Source organism: Ammospiza nelsoni, chromosome Z (assembly GCF_027579445.1).
Source record: "Ammospiza nelsoni isolate bAmmNel1 chromosome Z, bAmmNel1.pri, whole genome shotgun sequence".
NCBI lineage: Eukaryota > Metazoa > Chordata > Aves > Passeriformes > Passerellidae > Ammospiza > Ammospiza nelsoni.
Window position 1 is genome coordinate 46,344,650 of NC_080669.1, and position 20,000 is coordinate 46,364,649.

At 38.1% G+C, this 20,000-nt stretch overlaps 1 protein-coding gene across 2 annotated transcripts in view; it reads right to left on the minus strand.

Moving 5' to 3' along the window:
- Positions 1-8,018: 8,018 nt before the first annotated feature.
- The window catches only part of TBCA (tubulin folding cofactor A), a 22,887-nt gene continuing 10,905 nt past the window's right edge, over positions 8,019-20,000 (minus strand). For both annotated transcript variants that reach the window (XM_059492739.1, XM_059492738.1), the window contains exons 2-4: positions 18,005-18,110; positions 11,073-11,159; positions 8,019-8,369 (exon numbers count right to left, since the gene is read on the minus strand). In XM_059492739.1, the coding sequence (XP_059348722.1) occupies positions 8,289-8,369; positions 11,073-11,159; positions 18,005-18,110 (274 nt within the window). In that variant the 3' untranslated portion in view covers positions 8,019-8,288. The remainder of the gene's footprint in view (positions 8,370-11,072; positions 11,160-18,004; positions 18,111-20,000) is intronic.

The window sequence follows — 20,000 nt, forward strand, 5'->3', positions numbered from 1 at the left end:
GCTGGGGATGGTCCTTAAGTAATAGAGGCTTCCAGTCAACACAGGGGAGCAATAACGTGCCACAAGCATGGTAAGTGTCTGACTAGGTTTATCCTTATCATCACCTGGCATTAATGAAGTCTGCTCTAGGTGAATTACTTTCAGCCTAGAATAATAGTTATTACTTTAATGGTAATATCTGTTGGGTAAACTTTTATGAATGTGCACCTGAGAGTTATGGCATGAAAGAGTTAGACATGATAGACACAGAATATGCAGAACCTGATGGCAGTAGTGCCATCTCGTAAGACTGGTTTGAAAGTGGCCTTTTATAGTGAGTCCAGGAACTCCATCATAATTACTGCTCTTTTCTTGCTCAGATGGGCAATGTGAGAGTGGTTTTCAAGTGGAAGTGTTGGGTTTTCTTTTTTAGCATTGGAGGCAAGGGTGGTGTTGCTAATTTCCACTCTTTGAGGGTGATGAACTAGAGAGTCGTGTGTTGGGGTTTCCAAACTGGGGAGAGACCAGAACCCTGTGCTGGGCTTGGTTGCTGGTAATCAGCAAATCAAGTCTCCTTGTGCAATGCTGATCTCTCCAAATGTTAAATAAGTTCTGTTTCCTTCTTAAACCACATCATTTACAGCTAATGAAGCAGTGAGGGGGTGCAGGAGAGAGTCTATTGCAAGGGATAGTGACATGCTGGGGGAGGAAACCTCCTTGCAAATGGCCTTCCTTACTTTAGATGGCTCCCAGCTGTCACTGCTCTTCTCTCCTGTGCTGTCCTCAGAGTGTGCCTGGTTTTTGCTCTGCAGGGAGAAAATTAGACAGGCAGAGTTAAAATAGCCTGATGCAGTCAGGATGAGTGTGTTTCTTTTTGAATTCAATGTTTGAAAACAGTAGTGGGCTCCTTGGACTGCTTATTGAGATTTGTAGTGGAAATAAGAGCTCAAGGCAGGCCAGTTTCCATGTAAGCATTGGTTAAATTCTCTTACCTTGTAACTCAAAAGGAAGCTGAAAGGTTGAATATTTTGTCTTGTAACGTCTTTATAAGGTTTTTTCCTGGACTGCAAAGAATGTTATCCTTTGTGATCATCTTGCCATAGTTCTATTTTTAGCACAGTGTATGTGGTTTTGAACAGCTTTGAGTTTCAGAAGGCAGGGTGATCCTCTCTTTAGCTTGAGGTATGCATTTGGATTCACCTTCAGCCTGCAGTCTAGGTCTTGTGCACCAGAGTTAGCCTAACTACCAGGCAATAGACACTTCAGCTCATTCCTCTTCATCCTGCTCTCTCCTGTCTACCTGGGCACTCAATCAGATTTACCACCATTCACAACCCGGGTTCTAGTGCAGAAGACTTTAAAAAACAGCTGGATATTTCAAGTACCTTTCATGTGTTAATCTTGCAATGTGTGTGATTTTTCTCTTGTAAGGGAGTAATTGTTTCTGCTTGGTTAACAGTATTAACTACCTGTATTATACTGGCACAATCCTAACTTCTGTGCTTAAAACTGTCAAAAAGTTCTGAAGCTTGTGTGTAAACTTAAAGTTCAGTTTACACTTCAGTGTAGTTTGTTTGCTTACACCAGAGGACAGAAGTATTAAAATGAAATAATCATGACATCACCACTGGGAGAACAAAGTTGAAACACTTAGGTTTTTGTGGGGATGTTTTGGAATATTTTTTTGCGTGGAAAAGTGAAGTAAGGAGAGACTAATTCATTTCCTGAATAACAACAAAATTAAACTGGGGTGCTATTGGTAACCTGTCCTTGTAATAGTGGTGTATTACTCTGCCCAGTAATCTAAGAGAAGGTACAGTTTGTCTGTCTGGCAAGTCAAGCATCTGCACAGTGTGGGTTTTCCCTTTGCCCGCAGACCTGCAGAGCATTGTCTACATTTTCCTGTTTGGGCTTCATAAAGGAGATGTAAACTGGGAAATTAATTGTCTATTTCTGAAGAAACTCTATGTGACAGGTAGCGTTATCTCTTTGACATTAAGCCAGGTATGAAGTGCTTTCAATCATAGGCAGCTGATGATGAGTTTGGTATTTGGATGTCTAAATAGAGTATTGGTCTAGTTCCAATTGAGTTTTTAATAAAAAGTTAATTGGACCCTTTCTGAAAGGTGCTGCGTTTGGTGCAGAAAGGACTGGAATCTTCTGTTTATCCACAGAATGTTCAGTATTGAAAAAATTTCACCATTCTTACCTTGATCCTCATTTCTGCAAAGTGTTGTGATGCTGCTCTGACAGCACTCCTCTCTTAATGGTAAGTTTAATGAAAGGAGTTTTCATGTCAGCTCAGATCTAGGCTCCTTTGAAGGGGCTAGTATGGAGGACGTGGGTTCTGCCCTCTTGCCCTGGCACAGGGAAGACCTAATGTGATGGCTTTTCAGGTCTGTCTTTCTAAAAGCTCAGTGGTATTCAGAAATGGATAAGGTTCACCAGCTCACTTCATGTAGGCTGGTGAACAGTGTATAGGTATTGTTGATAATTACCAATTTAAAATTGGTTTGACCAAGTAATCTGAAGTTTGTTAGCTTTGGTGTGAAAATTGTTTTATTTTAATCACTTCAAAAGCTTTTCTTTCTTCCCTACTGGCTCCATGTACTGTGTCTGAGGTTACATGTGGAATTTCAGATGTCTTCCAAGTGGATTCTCATGAGTCCATAGTAGCCAGAAATTGCCAGTTGACTCAGTACACCTTGAACTGGTGGGGAGCATTGCAAAAATAGCAAACAAAATTTATTACTGGCACATTAAAAAACAAATGGTTTCAAAAGTTCAGTATACAGTAGTTGTATATTTTTATATATCTGTTTAAAACTTTAGTTTCAGTTATAAACTTCTTAATTTATAAAAGTATAAAACCTAAGTTTACAGTTGTTTAATTTGCTTAACAAATAATGTTTAGTTCATCACATTTTTCCCCCAGACAGTTCAAAGGCAGCCTCCTCCCTTGTGCTGGTTAGATTTCTTATTGCAATTTTGTTTGAATGTGACAAATGGTATTTGATGCATTCATGGAGTTGAGGTCCATCAGTAGGCACTGGCCATGATAAAGCCTTTGAGGAAGGAAGCTTCTTAACTCACTGGTTTCTCTGACAAAACTTCCTAGTTGTTGTTAAGGGTTATAGTTGTTATACTTGTCCTCTTTTGAGTTTTGGCTAATTGTTTTGTTCCCTGCATATCCCCCAGCTCAGGTGTGAGAATACAGCTCCCTGCTCCCACCACAAAATGCAATGGAGTTTCCTTCATTTGGGAAAATGGCAGGAGTATGAAGGGTGTATGTTTATCCTGTGGAAAACTACAGTCCTGCTCAACCTGTTCTTTCTGACTTCTGCTGATGGCAGGATGACTGGGGAAAAGACCCCTTGGCCAGGTCTGGTATCAGGAGCTATTCTGGCCTCTTACAAATCCTACAGTGTTCCAAGTGTTAGTGTTCAAACTTTCCTTTTACAGGTGCAGCATTGGTTCAGTTTGGTGCCTAGGTATTGTGTAAGTGATCTTACAAAATGGAACATAACTCATTAGTCCTTTTATGGAGGCACTGATTTTTATACTTCATAAAATGTGAAGTTTATCTTCTGTGTGGAAAACAGAAGACAAGCCAAATCTGATCAATTAGTTTTGAAAGATACTCTATTCATTTACAAATGAAGTATTTTCTGCTAATTTTTAACCTGCTCCTTCAGAAATGTGTAGAAGCTGCAACAGAGCAGAAAGCTGAGTCACTAAAAGCATCCAGAGGAATTTAATTTTATTTTCATCAACTAATCTACCCACTCATATCTATCTGTGTAAACTAATTACTTTTTTAATTAGGTAGCCTTTTTGATTGCTTATGGAGAGCTGTGGTGAAACTTACTGCTAATTATGCAGGGGCAGAAGGAGGCCTCTGGATTGTTAGGAAAGATGAGAAAATTTTATTTCCTTTTGTTGAAATGGAGAGCGAGTAGTAATTGATACATAAATAATGTGCTTATTTTTCCAATTTCAACCTATTCAGCCTCTGTTAACCTTATTAATTGAGGCTCTTTCTGTGGGTTACTGGGTTTCCTTCCATGTAATGTAACATCTACAGTAACTTTAGAACAGTAAGAAAATGAAACTGTTGTAGAAGTTTTTTTTCTTTCTTTTAAAGGTAATCTTAATGTTGAGTGGTTCTAGAGTAGTGATGTTTGCCCTGAAATGCTGGCTGCTGAGATGTGCTAGCAAGCACTCTGCACAGTTCAAGAGCTGTTTTTTCACAGTGGTTGAATTTGTGTTCTGAAAACTGGGGAAGGTGGCAATTATACATCCCTTTTGCCATCACCTCTGAAGTCCTAAGCCCATAATTTGGATTTATTGTGAGTCTCCCATTTCATGTGGTAACAGAGCATAGCCAAGACTGCACATGGAAGAGAACCCAGAAGTGGTTCTCCTTTGTATTTTCTGTTCAGTGTCCTTAGAAGTGGGTTCCCTCAGAGATTGGATGGGAGAAGGGTTGTTAAGATGGTTAGGCCATAGAGAAAACATTTTCTTCTTTGAACTAAATTTGCTACTTCCCTTGCAGTTTTTTTCGGCAGGCCTCACAGTTCACTTCTTACCTTGCAAGTTCCATCCTTCTGATTTCAGCTGCACTTCAAACTTGCTTCCTATCTTTGCCGTGAATGAGCTCATTTGTGCACAAATCAGCACATAAAATAAAATGACAAGTGGGAACCTGAAGTACTTTTGACCATTGTGTGTATTTGATGAGTGTTCAGAAATGTGAATAGGAAGTCAGAAAAAATTAGTTAATCTGGTCCTTTCATTAAGGAAGACCATTTTCACCTTCTTTGCATCTTGTGTTGTAATGTGCAGTGCAACATCTGAAAAGTCAGGTAAGTATCACTGAATTGTCTCCTTTGAGGGGACTCTGGGGATCTCCTCTGTGCTGTATTCAAAGTCATTAATTTCAGCTGTGTAACAACTCTATTGTATTTTTGAGTGAGGAGATAAGTGTTGTTGAGCAACTATGAATGCTCATCCACCTTTTGATGGCTTTTCCCTAATGTGTAAATATGAGGCAGGATCAGTGGTCCCTGTGTCGTGAGTGACTGAGCTGCCTGGTCAAGAGAAGACCTCTAGGAGGGCAGCTCCAACAGCCTCCAAGGGCAGTCTCTTCCAGAGCTTCATTTGTCTTAGTTGCTTCCTAAGGAAGGAACCTGTCCAATATGTTTTCCCCTCATTGTAACTCAAGCTCATTGCATCTTACTCTGTCTGCCAAGAAAAATTTATTATTTTCCTCTGTAATTATGTTTACGCTTGAAGATTATTACCACTGCTACCCTCAGTACTTTCCAGGCTAAAATGTCTGGACTTGTTCCTTCTTTTGCACAAACCATTTTTCAGTCTTTTTAGTAGTTTTCACTGTTTTCCTCTGAATCCTTATTTGTTTATCTCTTTTAGTTGCAGCTTCTAGATAAAACCTTTCTAATAAAAAGGGGAGTGTAAAGGTTGTTGCCCATATCTCATGAGCTAAACTAATGTTTTGCATGTAATACACTAAAATTCTTCTGTATCTCTCAGAACTGGTGTCCAGCATTGACTTTTTCCTATGTTGGTGCAGTAGAAAATTGCTGCTGCCATGTGTAAGTTTGCTTTATTTTCTTATTTAAATGTGTCCTTACTAAAAGAAGTATTTTAAATTTTCTCCAGTTTGTCGGGAACCTTTTGATTTCTGATACTGTCCTTGAAGATATTGAACACCCTTGTATCACCTACATATTAAATGCACAGACTTGCTATTCTACTTCTTTCATCATACAGGTCTGTTGAAGAGCACTGTACCTTTTGGGATGATCAGCTCATCCAATTTTAGTAGTAAATTTGTGGTGATTGCCCAGTCTTAAGGAGCTGTGCAGCCACCTGTCACAGTAATGTGGCAATTCTGAAGACCCCAGTCTATTAGGAGGAAGTATGGCTCAGTTATTGAGCCTCTTCCTTGATCTGAACCTCTTGAGTTGGACCAAGGATCCCCACCCCTCATGCCCCAAGCGTTAGAAAGCAGATTGACTGCAGCTTCCTTGAAAGGTTTCACCAGAGATGGGGAAGGTGGGTTGCCAAAACAGGATGTTGTTACAAGGAAATAGAAAAGCTCTGTGTGGTTTATGCTTTTTGTGGATTTCACCCAAAATACTTGTGTACAGTTAGCTCCTTCTAAAGGATGTTGGCAGTCTGAAAACATGCTGCCTTCAGAAGTTAGACAGTTCCAGAGGCATCTGAAGACAGTATTTTCAGGTGTGAACATACCTTGATTTTCATCAGGGAGGCTGGCTACTTCCTGTACTACAGAACATGCTCATTTTTAGAGAATTTAGTGGTAGGGCAGAGTATCATCTTTGGTCCATGATGCAGTGATAGGGAGCTAGGAAATGGCTTGGACAGAGACATATTAGGCAAACATGAGAAACCACTCACCCTAGAAACTACTGCACTAAGAAACATTTCCTAAAGCTTGTGTGGTAGTTAAAGGCCATGTGACTTTCATTCTAAATGCCACCTTAAGCCATGTGACAATCCTACTTCCCTTCAGCCACTACAGGTCACACCTGTTTAGCTTTCATATGCATTTTTTGTGGTACTCAGCAACTGCACATAATTTTTGTTTGGGCTTGTTTTCCAGAAGTGTGTATTCTTTCTTCTTCTGAAGAGCAATTTTTATTTTAAACCCTACTTTACCCAGCAGACTTGGCATCTCCCTACACTTCTTTTCAGCTCAGCATTTATTCACCATACTCCACTCACTCAATGGCTGCAAGCAGACTCGTGCTGCGGTCTCTCAGCTGAGACACATGATCCACTTTGTGCACTCCAGCCACCCTTCCCAGTGAAGGTGGTCATTCACAGACTCGTCATTCAGCTGGGTGAATGAGTGTCCAAAGACGGATGTTTTCCTCAATAGCAGTTCGTAAGTGCTGTGACCCAGCAGTGTTTGCTTGGCACTTCCATGCCTACAACACAATGCTGGTAAGAAGACAGGCATGTTCTCTCATGGAACTGTACTGTCAAAACAGGTTTCACCTCTTAGCCCTCTATGGTACTGGTCTGGGATCACTTCAAAAGTAGATAATTCTGACTGATCCAATCAGGAATCTTTTGGTGTTGATCTTCCAGAGCAGTGCTTAAGAGAGATGGAGAAGTAGACATTACTCTAAATGTGCTTAAGGTACATAAATAAGTACTGAAACAGCAGTTTACTCAAACTCAGGCAAATTAACAAAGAATTTTATTGAATATTCAATTTAGCACCACACAAAAGGTACACTGTGCTTTGTGTTGCCTTTAAGAAACATGCCAGAACACTTTCAAACTAGAAAAACTAATGTAAAAAGCTTTCTTGTTTATCAACAGAACTTACTATTTGCTTTAGAGAAGCTACTCTGAAAAAACCACAGCTTTTGTACATAATGTTTTAATGGTCTTCCGGGCAGACTAAGTGTTGTTCCCTTACCCATTAGTTCCCCTTAGCTCCTCTTTTGTGTCCTGGGATTTGAATTTTGTTCAAAAACAAATATCACTTAGGCCAAAGTGCTCTCAAGAAAAGCATTCAGTCCAGAACTCTTATTAGCAGATGCAACTCACAATATACTAGTCACCTGCTAAATCCCGTTTCCCGAAAAGCAGAAGAATTTTGATGCATGGAAGTTGTATGAACTGGGCTCAACTTAGTGCCATGCACATTGAGAAAGATCTGGAGTCAGCTCTTGCCTTGGACTCAAAGATAAACAAGGAGTACATACTTGATAAAACTACAGAAAAATTGTACCATAAAAAAAAGGTGACTGGGAAGGGTAATTTGTTCTACCTTCTCTTTCAGTATAGATTTTTATGCTGTAATGTATATTATTTCAAATATAAGGTGCTTCTGAAGCCCATGTTGGGGGTGGAACTAGATGGAACCTTTCCAACCCAAACTATTCTATAAAGATGTTTCATTCTCAAGTAATTACTGGTCCCTCACATAGCCAAACTTTGTTTCTTAGCCTGAACTGTTCAGATTTAAGTTCTCTATATTAACTAATACACTTACTTTAAATGGGCTCTCTTTTTCTTTTTTTTTTTTTTTTTTAATTGAGGTGAACTGGAAATATATCTATTTTGCCCAAATATGGAACACACAAATGTTTCAGAATATTCTTTATTTGATGCACCTTGCAGTTAGAGAAAGCTCAGTTTGCATAAAGGGAACTTTAGCAAGTTAACAAAAGTAGTAGAGCCATAGTCAAATGAAACTGTGGAATGGACCCCGTGCTAATGCATGTAAGGAGAGAACTGGAAAACAGCTAGGCTTCCAGCTTCACTGACTCCAGTATGGAACGTGCTTCTTTATACTCTTCAGCTTCTTCCAATTCTTTTTCATTTTCCTGTAATCAAAAGCAACATTTTTGAGTACCCTGAAAATAACTGTTGTGGAATTAAATTTAAGAAGGTAAAAAACTGCTAACAAATAAGGCGAAAGCTGAGGTACTAAACAATATTTCTGTCTTACCGGCAGCATCTTCTACACCTCTGAAGTGGACGGACTACAAAACAGGGGCTGGGAGAGCCAAGTCCCTCCCACTGTAAGTAAAGATCAGGTTCATGACAACTTGAGGAACCTGAATGTGAGGTACCTAAGTCTGTTGGACCTGACAAGATGTTTCCCAGAGTCCTGGAGGAACTGCCTGATGCAGTTGCCATGCTTCTCTCCATGACATTTGAAAAGTCATGGCAGTCAGGTGAAGTCCTTAAAGACTGAAAAAAGGGATTGATCATTGTGGACTATATGGTCCCCCACAACATCCTTCTCTCTAAATTGAAAAGAAGTGGATTTGATGGGGAGGCTCTTCACTGGATAAGGAATTAGCTGGATGGTCACAGCCAGAGAACTGATCAGTGACTCAATGTTTGGATGGAGATCAGTGACCAGCGGTGTCCTTTAGGACGCTGTACGGTGACCAGTGTTATTTAATATCTTCATTAATGACACAGAAAGTAAGGTCCATAAATGCGCAGATAACACCAAGCTGAGTAGCTCAGCTGATGCAACTGAGAAATGGGATGCTATCCAGAGGAACCTGGACAAGCTTGAGAAGAGGGCCCATGGAAAAATTCGTGTGTTTTAACAAGACCAAGGGCAAGGTGCTGCCCGTGGGTCAGAGCAGCCCTGGTACCAGCACAGGCTGGGCATGAACAGATCCCAGCAGCCCTGCCCAGAAGGAATTGGGGGTGCTGGTGGCTGAGAGGCTGGACATGCCCCAGCCAAGGGCACTGCCAGCCCAGAGAGCCACACGTGTCCTGGGCTGCATCCAGAGCAGGGTGGGCAGCAGGGCAGGGAGGGGATTCTGCCCCTCTGCCCTGCTCTGCTGAGACCCCACCTGCAGGGCTGCATCAGCTCTGGGCTCCCAGCACAGCAAGGACAGGGACCTGCTGGAGGGAGTCCGGAGATGATCAGGGGGCTGGAGCACCTTCCTTTCTGGACAGGCTGAAAGTTGGGCTTGTAAAGCCTGGAGAAGAGAAGGGCTCTGGGCAGCCCTCACAGCAGCATTTCAGTGCTTAATGGGGGCCTACAGGAAAGACGGGGACAGACTTTTTAGTAGGGCCTGTTGTAACAGGACAAACAGTGATGGTTTTAAACTAAAGGAGAATAGATTCAGGCTAGATAAAAAGAAGTTTTTTACAGTGGAGGGTGGTGAAAAACTGGGACAGGTTGCCAAAAGAGGTGGTAGGCATCATGTCCATGTAAACACTCATTGTCAGGCTGGATGGGGCTCTAAGCAACCAGATGTAGTTGAAGATGTTCCTGGTCATTGCAAGGGAGTTGGAACAGATGATCTTTGAAGGTTCATTCCAACCCAAACCGTTCTATGAAATGAGGACTATATAATTTTTGAAAACACACATTCTATGTTACTCAAAGCACAGGTAAATTCTTTTGTCCTGCTTAAGGTCCCTGATAATGGCTGTCATGTGCAGGTGGATTTGACCTATGCACACCTTTATTTGGTAAGTGTTGAATATCTAAAACCAAGGGACGAGTAAGAACAAACTTCAGATTACTCTTCAGATTACTCTAAGAGTACTCTTAGAAAAATGCTTAAGTAGACTGACAACTGAAAAACATACTAGGATACAGTACATTTCAATAAATGCATTGAAGGTGAGCTAAGCACAGAAAGAAACACATGAAGACTTCCAAATTCTTAACAGCAATAGTAACTGTCCCCATTCCTTGTTTTAGGTTTGCATACTATGGATCAACAGCACCATTTTTGCACACCACTGAAATTTAGACTAACTGTTCAGTAACTAGTTGAGTGACAAAAAGACCCTAAATCCTGCCAGGCACTGAGAATTCATTTTGGCAGACTACCTGAGATTAGGACACCTTGACTTTTCCATTTAAAAAGTATTTGCATTTTAGCCATCACTATATCTGGGACATAATTTAGGATGTTTATTTTTAGCCTCACAATACCATTTATTGTGCACCAACATGTGTAGCTGAATTCTTGATGAGAAGGCAGCTTTTAGAATAAGCATTATCATCTTCAAACAGTATAGGTTCAGTGAATCTATTGGTACAACATACTCTTTATTCCTAAAGGTATTTTTATCTTAAAAAGCAGGGCAGTACTGCTCACTTCACTAATAAAACATTAAGCAATACTCAGCAAGGATTCCTCTTATTTGTCCATAGCATAATAGGAGTAGTAACCAAAGTACTTGACAATTTCAGTTCCATACAAGCATATTACATACATTTATACTATCTATAAAACCTAAAGTAGGTGAACTGATTTTTCTGACGAGGGAACTAGCACAGGAGCTCTGAATCCATTTTCACAGCCTGGGATAAGTGTATGTTCAACGTACATTACATTAAGGACAGCTTCTAATACACACAATCTCCACAGACTGAAGACCAAGTCTGCAAAGACTGCTATCTAAAGCAAAATACTGGTATCTTATAGGATGCTGGTCTTGGGACGTACAGAAAATTCTTTAATCCAGTTTTTATTTGCTATAGTTGTTTATCCAGGAACTGCAGCACTTTTTCATCAGTTGGGGTGTGATGCAATACTCACTAGTAGTTGAGTAAGCTCTGCATGTGCAACTTCTAGTCTGCGTTGGCAGTCTGGAATCATCATTCGTGATTCTTGTAAGATCTCGATCTGTGAAAATCAGAAGACAATGAAATTAGAATATGCTCCAGATAGAAACATTATCTTGTAGGATAAGTTTTTACTCTGAAAAATCAACAATCTAGTCATTATCTAGGAACTTCAGAACAATTGCACGTATATTCTGAACAGGGTAAGAATTCATTTAGCATAATTGCTTAAAACTCTGTTAATGTAGAGCACATTTCCATTTACTCTACGCTTAACTGAATATCAAGTATTAAGTGCAAGACAGTATTCAGAATAATCTTTCCCTTGGCCAAAAAGTACAGCTTAGTAAGGTTTTCAGCATTTGTTAAAAAGTCTATTTAGAACAAACTTTCTCCTGCTGTCATGAAGCAGCTTCATCCAAAAGGGGATCAGCTGGTTATATAAATATCTCCTGCATCTTTTGGGTAATAAAGAAAAAGATAATACCCCATAGAGATAATTACTGCATGAAAAAAGTTATTGAGTTATTGATCACATTGTGTGCAGACTGCAGGAGGCTCTGACTGAAAGACAAAGGTAAAGAAAAATGAAAAGTAAAGACCAGCAGGCTCATATTTTTGATGCTTATCATGCATAAAAAGTTATTACATATCCTTGTGCTTCATTTTAGGAGAAAGATTATTCTCACCATGCACTTTGAACAAAATTACTAAACAGGCACCCCACTGAATCTGAAAATCCTGCCACCTCCTAAAGAAAACAACGTCAGTTTTAAGAAAGGGAACATTTATTTCATGGAGCATTTCTGGATCTGAACACCAAACACTGAGAAGAAAAGATGTGCAGAGTTGTTCAGTAACGTTACATCTATTTAGGAATTAAAATCTGTTAGATATTTAGATATGAAATATCTCCATTCAGGATAACCTGCAACAGAAAGCCTTCTCTTTAAATTGCTTTTTTCTTTCTGTCATATGCTGAAAGTCATTGTAAAAGGATGTTAAGCTGTAGTTAAGAATGCATTTATGTATTCAGAAAGGCTTTGTGTAACAAGATGGTATCAGCAAGTTTTTAAGTGTCACTTAGACCATTTGGTTTTGAGAGAAAAAACTTTAGTTTCTAATTTTACACTTTAATCAGTCAATGTAACAGCCATAGAATGAGGTGTGCCATAAACTGCATGATATGATGCCTTTTGCTTTATGTAGTAGAATACCTACAGGAGTGAGAATATCCAATAATTACTTCCTTGTGCCACACAGATATGAAGTATTTGTGTGTTGTAAAGCTTGTTAAACAGATAACATGAAATTAGTAACTTATTTGATATGTGCCACTAGACAAGTGACCTGGAAGGCATGTAAATCTTGAATCTGTAAGCTATAGTCCTGCCTGCTCTAAGAAATAAACAAATCTACCCAAATAATTTGATTCAAAACAATATTTGACTGATTTCCAAACAGCTACCCAAGTTTTATTTATATGTGCCAGTGATGCAATGATAAATAAAAATGTGAAAGATGATAAATTCTAGAACTATATTCAGTAGGTGCAAACAGCTGGAGACTGTACTTTTACAAATATACATAGTAAAGTCAAAAGTTCAAATAATTATATAAGCTTTTTGACTGGATTTTTAAAAGTGTTTATTCTTTAAATTCTGTACAAATTCTGCCCAACTTTCAGACAGAACTGTAAGGGTGACACGCACGATAGCCACCCAAACTCCAATGCCAGGCACTGCAGCCATTTCCATCCCTGTGAAATGCACTGCAGCAACTCAAATTCCACTGACCAGACCAGAGCAATTCCAACTTCAGCTAAAGACTATTATTTAACCCCAGCCAGCAATTAACTATCAGGCAGCAGCTCACTTGCTCCTGCCTCCCGCCTAGTGGGAGAAGACAACAGGAAGAAAAGATAAACCTTGTGGGCTGAAATAAGAACAACTTAATAACTTTTAAAAATGCAGTAATAATAATGAGGGAGGGAGAGATTTTAGTTTTATCAGCTACAAAAAACAGAAGCAGAGTATGTTGATTTAGGTTTTTTTTCCCAACTGACCCACATCTAACCAAGAGATTTAGAGATATGTAGATCCACAAATAATGTGAAAGAAACAAAAAACTCCACACCAAAACAAAACAAAAAACCCCAAACAAATTCCATGGGGTTCTCCTTGCTCTTAGAAGGACACCCTGTTATACTACTGGGATACAGGTTATAATGCCAGTAGTTTCATGTGAAAGGAGTGGTGTTCTGAACAGAAAAGGTAGGCTAAAAACCATGACAAATGTAAATATGTCATATATGTACCAATTATATACAAAAAAATGAATATATAGTCTAGCTTTTAAATACTGTCACATAATCACTTGCCTGTTTTCTATTGCACAGATAATCCTAACAGTATGGATCTACTCAAAGATGGCAGAGGTAAGGAAAAGACATAGAAAATTGTTTGCTAAAACAAGTGCTACTGGTTTGAACTACTTTTCCTCAAGAAGTCTGTAAAGCACTTAGAATCCATTGACTGATTACAGCCACATCTGGTAGAAGGAGAAGGACTAAAAGAAAAAAGTAATCTCTAAGTAAGATTAGTAGCACACAATAAATAATCATGCTAAAGCTACTGGTAGGCTAATCGATATTTGTAGCTTAAATCCACACCATGGCAAAACTTCTCATCTCAGTAGTAAACAGGAGTAGTATCAAAGTACTGGGCCTTGGTAATATCGATGTACTTGTCCAGGATTGTGGTGTAGGGATCTATGGAGTAGTAGAGCATAGATAATGTAGCAAGAAGCTAGGCATAGGGAACTCAAAGGAGATACAGCATTAAGGTGAATATGGACACAAAAAAACCCATAAATGCAAACAAGAATTGTAGGAAACACAATTTTATGAGTTCTACTTGCTTTCAAGCCCAAAAGAAGCTTGAACTATCCACAAATACAGGATACAACAGCACACTTGCTGTAGGCAAGTTGTCAAATACATTGATCAAAAGACTCCTGAAAGACCTTGCAATAAAAAACTGGGGAACACAGTTTGGTTTCTACAGTGCTTGAGTGCTTCAAGAAATGGCCGGGTGTCAACAATGAACTACCTACTGCCTCTAGCATGAAAAGTGATGGAGGAGGAGAAAACCCTCTAGATGTAATACCTTGGTATTTCAAATGAGTTTTCTTTGCAGCTCCTCTCAGTTAAGATCCAATCCTGTTTCTTCTAAAGCAGATCACTTTAGGAGAGTAAAAACGTAAAGTCTAGAATCCAAAAGGTACTATATATCTGCCTAAATAAGAAGGAAAACACTCTTGGAAAAACAGAAGGGGAAAAGGAGGATCACAGTAATGCTTTTTCATAATTTGGTTTCTTTCATCAAGTTTGAATGCATCTTTAATACCAGGCTAGGGATATTGTATGGTATTTGGTACAGAGAATTCCAAGTTGCTGGCTTTTCAGTAAACAAACAGCGCTTTTGTTAAGGATAGTGTCAAAATATATAAGGAGAAGCATTAGGTCTTCACTTGCATTTCCACTGCCACTTTACCGAGGATCTAGAGCTAGAATTCATATTAAACAAAGATCATCTATTCTTAGGGGGCAGAAAAAGTACTTATGCAAATAACGAGACTGATGTAAAACAGCACATTTAATCTCTTCTTACTCAATCTGTGAGAAGAAAGAACTTTGAACCAATCAAGTGGGTGGTTGGATAGAGCTAAACATGTAAAAAGCCAACTAACCAGAATATTTCTTTGAGTCTAAAAAGACATTTTAAAAGTTCTAGAAGATTACAACCTTCGTTTCAGCAAGAATCCACCAATAACAAGATAAGCAGCGAATTACCATCTTTCACATTATTTTCCAAAGCAGCAAATTATTTCCAAATGCATGTCTTTTTAGCTGTTTCAGAAGGCACTCTTTCACTTAACAAAGCAAGAGAAATATTGCAGTTTTCACAAATACTGGAAAAAAACTGTATGAGCAAGATGTACTTTATATACTCTTAGGTACTTTTGACACGTAGAGATTAAATTCTGTGTTAAATCCACTAGATTTTTAATTCATCTAGAAATAACAAAATTCAAGAAGTAACTTGGAACTGTAAAATTACATTCAAAAACCAGAAAATTTACCACTCACTTATCAGTAAAAATGTTGCCAATTAGCAAAACCACCAGAGTATATCTACAATCCCAGAGAGAGGAAACATAGAGGTGTTGCTTTCCCCCGGTTCACAAGTCTCAAAATAAAAGCATGAGCTGTGAAAGGATATTTATTTATATATGAACATCAACAACCACGGTAACACAGAAAGCTACAGGATTCTATAATTAGAGTTTGCACTTGAATGATACTGTGTGAAAATCCTCTATTGAAGTAGTATTATGAAGTCCTGTGGAAAGTCTTCATGTATTGAGAATTGTTATAACTGAGTAGAAACTAAGACTTTATTAAGACAAAATCAGCAGGGAGTTAGAACTACACTACTTCTTGCTGCCCAGAGAAACTATAAGCAGAATTTGCACCTGGTGGGATAAATCAGAAGTATTTTAATATTTATTACCACAACAAAGTCTTCTTGCACACTACAATGGAATCTTCAGCATCTAACAGCATTGCAAGAAAACTGTCCTTTTTATTTTCCTGGTATTGAATCTGCTCCTTATTAAGCAAGTCCTTCTGGACAGTTCAGGTGAGGGCTAGCGTGTAACAACTGCCAACCATCCCACATGGTCACTGCCTCGGCTAGAGAAGACTTGAGTCCACTGGAACCATGAGTTGCCCCAATGCATAAGAAGTTACGAAAAAAATACTGAATCAAAACCTAGTGTTCTAAAAAGGAACTGATCCCTTATTACAGACCAGACATACTCTAAAGACTACATATGCTGCAAGAATGGTATTTTCCACTTTAAAGTGAAATTTTCCATATTCACTTTTGTATGTAAAACTGTATGTTCTTAGTTATAACTAAAAAGCTAAATGAAAATAGTACTACATCAAGAGAAAGTATTGCTTTTAGGTTTTTTAAGAATCCCTGCCTGAACTTTGGATTGATTTATGCATGTATATAAATACATAAATACGCACACACAGACACACACACATATACAATTTAGTCAATACCTCAGCTAAACTAATAGTTAAAACTATTCTCCTGGTCACAAGTGACTGAATTCATTCCCACTCCCCAAATATTACTTTTCATTACCAAAGTAAAGATTACAACTGTATTTTAAGAGTTATGCACCCTAGAATGGGAATTAGAGATTAGCTAGAAGCAATTATTAAAATGGGTAACTACAGGTATTTTTTCTGAAAAAGATCTCAAAGTCTTTACTGTATCTAAAATATTGTTTTGAGCAAACTCTCCTGGAACCATTTAACTTTCATTGAAATCTCCAAATTTTTAATAACCTAAAATATTAACTTCCAGAATGTAAAGTGCGCTAAATAAACAAGAAGAGAAAACGTCATTGGAGAATCTGATTGCTTTCAAAGTGGATCAGGCAATTTCTGAATGAAACAAGACTGTTTTCTGTGAAGGCTTTTGTCATTGGTCTCTAGAAAGACTTTGAAGTAGTAGGTAACAATTTCAGCAGAAGTTCACAGCCATCACTGGTTTTGACTTTCACGATATCTTGCAGGTCACTGTGGAAATACCACGATACAGTCAAATAATCTGATGAATGGGCAACACTAAAAATGGGTATTGAACTCATTAGTTCTTGCTAGAACCAGATCTTCAGAAAGGCTGCTGTTTCGTAGATCTTCAAGTCTCCATCTGGTGAGGCAGAAGACAAGTCTGCTCCATAAATACAAATCTTCATTTGTATACAAATTCTTTATTTTTTTTTATTCCCATGGCATAACAAAAGCAAGGCAGGACATAGATATATGAACTTAAATATGAATTTACTAAAAAAGTTGGTTTAACTTTTACAAAAAGGCTTTCTCCTATATTTTGCTAATTTTGTATTTGAATTTTGTTTAACCTATTTTTCCATTGTTAAAAAATAAAGACAGGATTCCAGAAGGTTATGTTTATACTATAAAGAGAAAATAATTTTAGTACAGTTTTGATTTCTGTGAAGATTTGAGATAAAATATCTTGGAAATACTTGGACAAAAAACATTATCAAAAGATAACATAGTTAGTTGAAATAATATGAGGACCACAGTGAAACACAGACATTTCACCAATCTCCCAAACCCAAGTTCCTCTTGTGAGTAGATGTGACACTTTTTCTCCCAAAAGGGTATGTACCAACTGTCTGCAACCACTATCCTTGTGGTAAACCTTCCAAGAAAAAATGTAATCATACTTAACAGTGACACTAAACTGTACTCTTGAGCAGACCAAAGTACAGCATGCCCCCTCCTAATCTATGACTACACTACAAACTCCAGCAGTTTCACACTGCTTTCTTTCTCTGAGGTTTGTGATTTTACCAAAAGGATACTGGTGAGTAAAAAAGGACACTCAAGAGCTGAAATGTTTCCCCTTCATATTAAATTCTGGGCATTCTCATTTTGCTCTAACATTTCCAGTTAGCAGCAAGTACCTGGTTTACCTAAGTCCACTGAGACCATGTATTCACTACAGGTTCTCCATATTTCCAAGAAAGGGTTCATGATGGCCTCACACACAGTTAGTGAGTGACAGTCATTGTGACATAAAGTACTAAGTAATCATATACACACATATAAACTATAATCCTTGTAATTTAACATCTTAAAGAAATTTCTATGGCTGTTTTTATGTCACAATTATAGTCTAATAGTTATATAACATGAGTCTAGAAAAAAGTACAGGAGATTCCTCTCTCTAAAGATGACTATGATTAAATGAAAACCAATAAGGATTTTATAAAACAAGTTCTAGGATAGTTTACCTGCTTCTTAATTCCATAATCATCGCATGCTTCAGCTTTCATTTTTTCAATCTTTTCTTCTTGCTGTTTTGCTTCTTTTTCATACATAATTTTTTCTTTTGCCAGCCTGCAATTAACAACCAAGTAATTGTGTTAGTCTCATTCTATTACAGTAAAAAGTTACATCAGTGAAAACAGCCCCCCACTCAAAAGTTACAGGCCTGGAAGATAATACGCAATTTTATAAAAAAAGGCTTTTAACCACTGCAAGAAAACCCCTGTATCTAGGAAATGATAAATTTAGCTATAATATAAAAAAAGTATTTTCTCCACTTATCTTGATGCTGGTTTGGGGGTCACAGACAAAAGTAACAAAATATTAAAAAAGTATTTTCTCCACTTATCTTGATGCTGGTTTGGGGGTCACAGACAAAAGTAACAAAAGGTCCAGAACTTATATTCCAACAATTTTATTTATTTCCTGTCTATCAAAGGAAAAGGAATCCACGTTTTAATCATAATAATGGACCCATACTTGGGAGCAGGATGCTTTTTGCTACCAAGCATAAATTCAAGAGTAATAGAAATAAGTTTAAAGGTCAGAGGAATATTAAGCTAGTCTAATATGATGTCCTACTGTAACTATTACATTGCAATCCCATTATCAAACTTCAGTATTTGTTACTGCAATTTTGCTGTTGCATCTCCCACTTTATCACACGTATTCATTAGGTATATCTTAGATTATGCAATACTAGATATGAACCAAAGCATCTTTCAGGATCTCAAAAATACTGGAACAATTTCTCTTCAGCTAGATGAGGAGCAGAACAAACATTGAGATACTTCTGCAGACCTGAAATCTGAAAAAAATCCTTCCCCAAACAGGGTAAGATCGACCTATATGAGATTGTCTGAAGGTAATTTAATATACAAAAGAACATAATCAGATTCAAGAAGCAAAGAATGTATTATACAATGAAAACAGAATAAATCAAGGTCTAATAGAGAGCTTCATGACCACATTAGTGCATCAGTGTTAATTAGCTCATCATTTGTCACAGTTAAGCACCCTACTAGGAGTGCTGAGAATGGACAGGATGCCATTGGGCTGTCAAGAACCCCTGTGAACTGAAGCTGCCACAAAACCACCACTGCAGCTGTATGACCAAAAAAAATCCACTGAGAATATACTGCTAATGCAACAGCTGGAACTCTCCCTCTTATTTACAAGAGTTTATTTGCTGAAATAGCCCAAAGCCATGGCTCCATAGCAGTCAGTCTAAGTTGGGCTGTAGCAGCATGCACCTGAACTTGCTTCACTCCTCATGGAGTCACACAGCCAGAAAGGGCTGTCAGCCTTACAAAGCACCTTCAGCTGTGTGCAGAGCACACACACTGGGTCAATAGACCAGGCCATTTTCTACACGGAAGCCAAGTACCAGCTTTGAGAAGTAGAACTGGAGACATATTACTAATAATAGAACTGGAGAACTAATTACTAATAATAGAGACACTAAATGAGTGGCTGTAATTCCAACTACTGGAACTAGTTCCAGTATTATTAGCATCAGTAAATATTGATTTAATAGAGGATGAGTTAATTGTTTGATCAAGGTTACCTGATTGAATTCCAGACAGTATGAGTTGCTTTGCTACTTTTAGGTTCCAAAACCTAAAAGTTCATTTTAATCAACCCGTGAAACAGACAACTTTTTCTGAATGAGAACAGCAAATTCCCTTGAGGAGCAAGGGGAGAGGTGTGATTGAACAATGTTTTTATGTGATTCACTTATTGAAATGTGTACCCCATTGGAACTAAAGGCAAGTTATACTTCTGAATGAAACATTTTACATTATTTTAAATTTTAGCCAAAACAAAAGATTCGGTGCATGACATTATTTGTATTTTCACATTCACATCTCCTATGCACACTAACTTTTCAAACTGATTGTTCCCTCACGTAGGTATACTTTCATCAAACAGGGGAAGACTACATGTTCTCACGTAATTTTG